General features: G+C 52.0%; 1 protein-coding gene across 1 annotated transcript in view; it reads right to left on the bottom strand.

Moving 5' to 3' along the window:
• Window positions 1-452: 452 nt before the first annotated feature.
• The window catches only part of GSTT2B (glutathione S-transferase theta 2B), a 17665-nt gene continuing 10604 nt past the window's right edge, over window positions 453-7513 (bottom strand). The window contains 5 exon segments of the mRNA XM_032256599.1: window positions 453-968; window positions 1301-1410; window positions 1413-1467; window positions 1560-1600; window positions 1603-1704. Of these exon segments, the coding sequence (XP_032112490.1) occupies window positions 759-968; window positions 1301-1410; window positions 1413-1467; window positions 1560-1600; window positions 1603-1704 (518 nt within the window). The 3' untranslated portion in view covers window positions 453-758.

Raw genomic sequence — 7513 nt, 5'->3', positions numbered from 1 at the left:
CTAGGGGTAGCAGCTTCTTGCCGTGTTTACCTCTGAGTTAACCTGGATTTTCTCTGTCTTTGGAGTTCTCTAATGCCTGGTTACCAATTCTGTGTGTTAAGTTCTCTGTTAAAATAATTGTGGTGGGGTCCATCCCATGGATATATGTGGAGGCCTGTGTGACAAGGTATAATCCTACTGTTTGCTGTTATTACAAAACTGTCCTAGAAGGTAGGAACGTTTGTTAAAAGGTATCTTTTAAGCCTCCTAGACTTCAAAGACTGTTGCTGTGTCCTGTGAAACATTGCCTGTATCCTTTAATAGTTTGCAATTCGAATTGGTTACTTATTTAATTTTTTGTTGCCCCGGTGATACAGTTGTGTTTACTTGTTATCTGTGACGTTACTTTGGTTAACCATGATGCAGATTACTAGCACATACTTTCACTCTAATAAAACCAATAACTTTTGGTTCCCTATTCAAAGTGTTCGGAATCTTTATTTTATTTAAAACACTGATGACATTTGCCAATTTTTGATTGCTTTCTTCATGTTGTTGATTTGTAGGAGCTCTTTATATATTGCAGATTTAGTCTCCTATTGGTTATGTATGCTGCATTTGAGGAGTGGCAGCACTGCCAAGGACACTGAGTGTCCTGCCTGTGCAGAGCTTCACCGGAAGCTGGAGACAAGGAACTGACGCAAGATGGAAAGATAAAAAGAGGCAAGTAAGAAACAGAATTAATCCCCAGTGCTGATCTGGCCCCTATCCCAGACCCTTCAGGGAATCCTGGCAGTTTGAAGCAGCATAGTCGGATAGGCCTCTGCTGGGGGTGTTGGGAGGGTTTTTTTGGCCTCCTTTTCCAGGATGCTCAAGATGAGGCTGTGGGCCTCCTGGCACAGTTCGGCACCCAGGAAAGCCTCCACTCATCCACGCCATGCTGCCAGTCGTGGCTGTCCCTCAAACAGTTCATAGCCGACAGCCACCGGCTACAGGGACAAGGATGGGAAAGTTGTGGGGGCGCTAAGGCCCGAATGCCGAAAGCATAGGCAAAAGTATCAGACACATGGTCCATTCCCCAGCCCGCATGTGAATGGACCACAGGGGCCCAGGTAGTGTGGTCATCCTTAGGGCCCCAGAGCAGCCAAGGCGAGACCCTACACCCAGGCAGGAGGTGGAAGCTCAGGGTTCTGGCCCCAGATCATTCAGAGACTTGCTCTATGATTCTGGGAAAGTCCTGGTTTTCTCTAGGCCTCAGCGTTTCTGTCTGCCTCATCGGTGTGGCACAAAGAGGGACACTGCCCACAGGCTGAGCTCACACCTGCATCAGCTCCTCCAGCGCCATGAGATCAGCCAGCATCACCTGCTGGCCAGCAAGGAAGGCCCTGTCCCCCAGGAACTTGTCCTCTAGCCACTGCAGTGTGTAATCCACCTGTTGTGTTCCACCTTCTCCTTGGGCACCTGGACCCCAGTGAATGGCCCCAGCACCTGACGGGGCCAGAGAGTGGGTCAGTCTGTGGCCCCTGTCTACTCCCAGCTATTCTCTGATGGCCAAGCACTCTCCACATGGCTCGCCTCACCCAGGTCCACAGGAGTACACCAAAGGTGCCACAGACGCAGTGGCGTGCCAGCCCAGATACTCATGAACACGGGCACGAGCCTGCAGGTCAGACAGATATCGGTGGTCCACTGTCTGGTACTTACAGCTCAGGTAAATCAGGATGGCTGAGCTGGGAATGAGTGGGCAGTGGCAGTGCCAGTGCCTTTACCCCCAGTGGGGCCCAGGGGCTTCTCTGCATTTGAAGGACTGTCCTCCAGCCACAGCCTCCATCTAGCTCCTCGGCACCACCCCTCCTCCCCTGAGTCTCTTGTCTTTGTTGTCGTGGGCACCAACTCTTGGCTGGACCTTCTGCTTTACATTTTGAGAACCTCATCTCTGTGATACCCCAGCAGCCGCCCTGTGAGGTAGAGACTCTTGTTAGCTCTTTAGCACAAGAGAAAACTCAAGGTCAGAATGGTCAAGTGACGTGTGCGAGGCAGTGCAGCTCAGAAAAGACTCCCGGGACCCCTGGAACCCTGCATGGGGCCAGCACACAGTGGATGCTCAATGGAGTGCCTTGCATGTCCATGCGCATCGTTCAGGGATCAGGAGGGGAAGCACATCTTCCGCCCTCCTCTGACAGGTCCCCCGCCATCATTTCTGCAGCTAGCTGACCTCGTGTTCTCTTCCTGCCTGGTGGCTGGACCTCACCAGGAGCTGTGCCTTCGGGCCATGGCATTGGCCTCCAGTCCTGGCCTGGGCAGATTGGGGTAGTCTGAGAGAAGTCAGTAGAGGCTCTTCAGCTTGCATTTATTGAACCTACTCTGTACAACACTGGAAAAATGTCCCCTTCTCCTCTTTTCCAATACCCTTCAGTCTGGGAGTGGAGGGGCACTGGGGCTCAGAACAGGATGAAGACAAGAGGTTCTTGGACAGGCTGTGTCAGCCCCTGCTCATCCCGGACACACCCCAAGCTGTTTGTGCTCCCCAGGTCCCCCTCCTTTCCCCTCCCTGCCCATGGGGTATGAGCCAGGGCCACGTGTTGCTTTTCGGGGGCCCAGTGCCATAGACCCTACCTGGTTTCAGGCCTCGCCCAGACCCAGAAACGACGGGGCCCTGCCATCCTACAAAGGCCCCAGTGCAGGGACATCGGAGGGTTCTTTTAGAGCTTTGTTTCTCCAAGCTGCAAGGCAGCAGGAGGGAGGAAGGGAGGGAATGGGATCCTCTACAAGGGATCTTAGAGTTTCATCCAGCGGGATGTGACAGACTGTGTCCTGCAGAGCAGCTGCTGCCAGACAGCAGGAGCTCCCTTAGTGCCCAGGATGGGGAGGGCGCCACAGCCGCAGGGGGCAGGAATGACTACTTTGTGGGAACCTCCTTTCCTCTCCCTGGATCCCGGCCCTGGCATCTCACCAGGGGGCGCAGTGATGGGCCACGGCTGGGCCTGGGACCCTGGCTGAATCTTTCAGAGTATCCCATCCCTCTGGCCAGTGCCTCAAGCGAGCCAACCAGAATGCTTCCTTGGGAGTTTTGAAATTGGAACTCGACAGAGGAGCTCCCTACGGGGAGGTAAGTGGGAGCTGGGGCCCACCTGTAGTGGCATTTCGTGAGTTGACCGAGTAGGCTAGTCTGAGAGAGAAAAGCTGACTCAGAGAAAGACAGTGATAGCCAGGCTGGTGGCCCACACCTGCAATCCCAGCTGCTCAGCTCAGGAGGCTGAGACAGGAGGATCACTTCAGGCCAGGAGTTGGAGATCAGCTTGGGCAACATGGTGAGACCTTGCCTTGCTGTCTCTGTCTCTATCTCTCTCTCTCTTTTTTGTTTTTGAGACAGTCTGGCTCTGTTGCCCAGGCTGGAGCACAGTGATGTGATCTTGGCTTACTGCAGCCTTCATTTCCAGGGCTCAAGTGATCCTTCCACCTCAGTCTCTTGAGTAGCTGGGACTGCAGGCATGCGCCACTGTGCCCGGCTAATTTTTGTATTTTCTGTAGAGACGTTTCACCATGTTGCCCAGGCGGCTCTGGAACTCCTGGGCTCATGCGATCAGCCCACCTTGGCCTCCCACAGGGCTGGGATTATAGCCATGAGCCACCGTGCCGGGCCCAAAGTTTTGGTGGTTTTTTTGGTTTCTTTTTTGTTTTTAATTAATGGGGTATGGTGGGGTGCACCTGTAGTCTCAGGCACTCCAGAGGCTGAAGTGGAATGACTGCTGGTGCACAGGACTTGGAGGTTGCAGTGAGCCATGATCATGCCACTGCACTCCAGGCTGGGTGGCAGAGCAAGATGCCATGTCAAGAAAGAGACAGAGAAAGAAAAGAAAAAAATGTGGGGAGAAAGAGATCCAGTCTCAAAGAAAGAAGGGAGGGAGGGTGGGAGGGAAGGAACGGGGAGGGGAAAGGAAAGGGGAAGTGTGGGGGAGACAGAACAGGTTCTGATTCCAGTTCTCTTGGTGGCCTCTACACCCCTACTCTCCCATGACTGGAGAAGTTTTCTGAGAAATCTCCCCACCCACCCACCTCCCACCCCAATTTTTTTTTTTTTTTTACTAAGCCAATTGGCATTGAGTTTCTATCTGAAAAACACAAGGAAGTTCCAGGAAAAGCCTGAGAAGGCCTGGCGGGCTGAGGATTCAGCTCGTATGAGCTAGTATGGGGGAAAGCTGGAAGAGTAGAGTAAAAATCCAGGAAGAAATTTGCATCCAGGAAAGGAGATGAAAGAGTTAACCTAGTTGGATCCCAGAAGAGCCTGACAGTTTCCTGACCTCATTCACTGCAGGTTCCAAAGGCCAGGCTTCCCCTGGGCTGGCTGCCCCCTCCTACCCACAGGGTCAGACCTGGCTCATGGGCGGATGGGCCTCTGTGCTCCCCTGGCCTCCCTCCCCCAGGCTCAGGTGCCTGCTTGTGCATCTCCCCTGGTCTCAGAGTCACCTCCATCCTCAGCAAGGACCTCACTTGGCCACTTAGCTCCTCTCTCCTCCACCTTCAACCTCTTCCCCTCTTCTGGCTTCTTCTCCCACATAAAAACCTGCTTGACTCCTGTCAAAAATCTCTCCCCTTTTAACCACTAACATGTTTCCTTCTGCTCATTTGCTGGTTGAAGGCATCATTTCCAGGCTGTGGCCATCACTCTCTTGCCCCTAACTCCCTGCAGCTTGGCCCTGGGCCTCCAAACTCCAGAAAATCCTGAAGCCAGCAGCCCGGGGCAGTGTCCTGTGGCTGACCGTTGGCTGTTCTCCCACCTCCAGAAAGAGTAGGGAAGAAGGAACAGCCTCAACTAAGCCTAAATGAGGAGGGAAGGGCCAAATGAAGGCAGTGCTAAAATCTGAATGCTTAAATCCAAAGACGGGATGTGGCAGGGGAGGTGATGCGGCAACCACAAGCCTTTGCTGAGGTTGGTGGTTGAAGAGGGAAGTAGGCAGTGGCAGGCACTCCAATAGAAACTCATCAAAGGCACAGGAACTCCCCTAATATGAGCAGAGTGTCTTAGTCTGTTTTGTGCTGCTGTAACCGAATACCACCAACTAGGTTATTGAGATGTACTCTCATTTCATCATCCAGGCCAGAGTGTAGTGGCACCATCTCGGCTCACTGCAACCTCCACCTCCTGGGTTTAAGCGATTCTCCTGCCTCAGTCTCCTGAGTAGCTGGGATTACAGGTGTGAGCCACCATGTCCAGCTGATTGTATTTTTAGTAGAGACGGGGTTTCACCATGTTGGCCAGCTGGTCTAGAACTCCTGACCTCAGGTGATCTGCCTGTCTTGGCCTCCCAAAGTGCTGGGATTACAGGTGTGAGCCCCCACCACACCTGGTGGTAATTTATTTTATTTTTCCTTCCCCCTCCCACCCCACCTGGTGGTAATTTATAAGAAGTGGAAATGTGTTGGCTCATGGTTCTGAAGGCTGGAAAGTCCAAGATTGAGGGGCCAGCGTCTGGCCAGAGCTTTCTTGCTGCATCATTCCATGGTGAAAAGGTAAAGAGAGAGCAAGAGGTTGAACTCACAGCCTCAAGTCCTTTTATAATTCACATCAATCCATTCATAAGGGTGGAGGCCTCATGAGATAAACACCTGTCATTAGGCCTCCCCTCCCAAGACTGTTGCCCTGGGGATTACATTTCCAACACATGCCTGTGGGGGACCCATTCAAATCATAGCACGGCAGCATCTTCTCTTTCCTTCCTGTGGTAGGCTGAATAATGACCCATAAGGATATCCAAGTCCTGATCTCTGGAACCTGTGAATGTTACCTTCTGTGGCAAAAAGGACTTTGCAGAAGTGATTAAGAATGTAGAGAGGGAGGCATTGTCTTGGATTATCTGAGTGAGCCCTAAATACAATCACAAATGTCTGTGTAAGAGAAGACAGAGGGAGATATGACACAGAAGGCAGAAGAAAATGGAAGCTGAGAGAGATTTGAAGAGGTTTCACTGTGAGCTTTGAAGATGCAAGATGGGACTCTATGACCCAAGACATGCCGCTCCAAAAGGTGGAAAAAGCAAGAAAACCAGTTCCCCCTCAGAGCCTCTGGAGAGTGTGCAGCCCTGCCGGCACCTGGGTTTTGGCCCGGTGAAATAGATTTTAAATTTCTGGTCTCCAGAACTGTAACTATAAGAGAATAGATTTATGGTTTGTTTTTTTTTTTTTTTTGAGACGGAGTTTCGCTCTTGTTACCCAGGCTGGAGTGCAATGGCGCGATCTCGGCTCACCGCAACCTCCGCCTCCTGGGTTCAGGCAATTCTCCTGCCTAAGCCTCCTGAGTAGCTGGGATTACAGGCACGTGCCACCATGCCCAGCTAATTTTTTTTTGTATTTTTAGTAGAGACGGGGTTTCACCATGTTGACGAGGATGGTCTCGATCTCTTGACCTCGTGATCCACCCGCCTCGGCCTCCCAAAGTGCTGGGATTACAGGCTTGAGCCACAGCGCCCGGCCGATTTATGTTGTTTTAAGCTACCAAGGTTGTGGTGATTTGTTACAGTAGCCAGGGGAAATGGGCGCAGAAAGCCCCATCTGGTGATGAGGAAGCAGGTGCCAGGAAGCAGGGTGCTGCTATAAAAAAGGAAAATCTAGGCTGGGCACAGTGGCTAGTGCCTGTAATTCCAACACTTTGGGAGCCCAAGGTGGGCGGATCACTTGAGCCCGGGAGTTCGAGATCACCCTAGGCAACATGGCAAAAACCCATCTTTACTAAAAATACAAAAATTTACCAGGTGTGGTGGCTCACGCCTGTAATCCCAGCACTTTGGGAGGCCAAGGTGGGCCGATCACAAGGTCAGGAGAGAGAGACCATCCTGGACATGGTGGAACCTCGTCTTTACTAAAATATGTTAGCCGGGCGTGGTGGCGCACCTGTAGTCCCAGCTACTTGGGAGGCTGAAGCGGGGGAATAGGAATAGCTAGAACCCGGGAGGCGGAGTTTGCAAAGAGCCGAGATTGCGCCTCTGCACTCCCGCCTGGCGAAAGAGCAAGACTCGGTATCAAAAAAAAAAAAAAAAAAAAAAAAGCTGGGCGTTTTAGCACATGCCTGTAGTCTCAGCTACTCAGGACCGAGAGGTGGGAGGATCTCTAGAGCCCAGGAAGTCTAGGCTGCAGCGACTTGTGATCGTGACACTGCACTCCAGCCAGGGCGACAGTGTGAGATCCTGTCTCAATCAATCAAGTAACAGTCTTAAAAATGTGGAAGTAGCTCTAAATTTGGGTGATGTGTAGAGGCCGGAAGAATTTTGAGGCCCATGATAGAGAAAACATAGATTGCTTTGCACAGATTGTTGATAGAAATATGGAGGTTAAAGGCTACAGGGAGAGCTCACGGGTGTAATAAGCATAGTAGAGGAAGCCTATATTGCCTTACAGCATACCTAAGTCACAGGCAGCTGTGGGCAGAAATATAGATAATAGAGCCCCGCCCCCGCACGGAGCAGGATAGAGGCTGATGGGCTGTTTGACCACGCCAGTTCCGCCTTCACCTGGCCCCTTGAGGCTCCGCCCCCGCCCC

The sequence above is a fragment of the Sapajus apella genome, unplaced genomic scaffold (assembly GCF_009761245.1).
Source record: "Sapajus apella isolate SASKATOON/1434 unplaced genomic scaffold, GSC_monkey_1.0 scaffold95, whole genome shotgun sequence".
Classification (NCBI taxonomy): domain Eukaryota; kingdom Metazoa; phylum Chordata; class Mammalia; order Primates; family Cebidae; genus Sapajus; species Sapajus apella.
The sequence above is the reverse complement of the archived record's forward strand: the minus strand, read 5'-3'. Positions and strand labels throughout refer to the sequence as shown.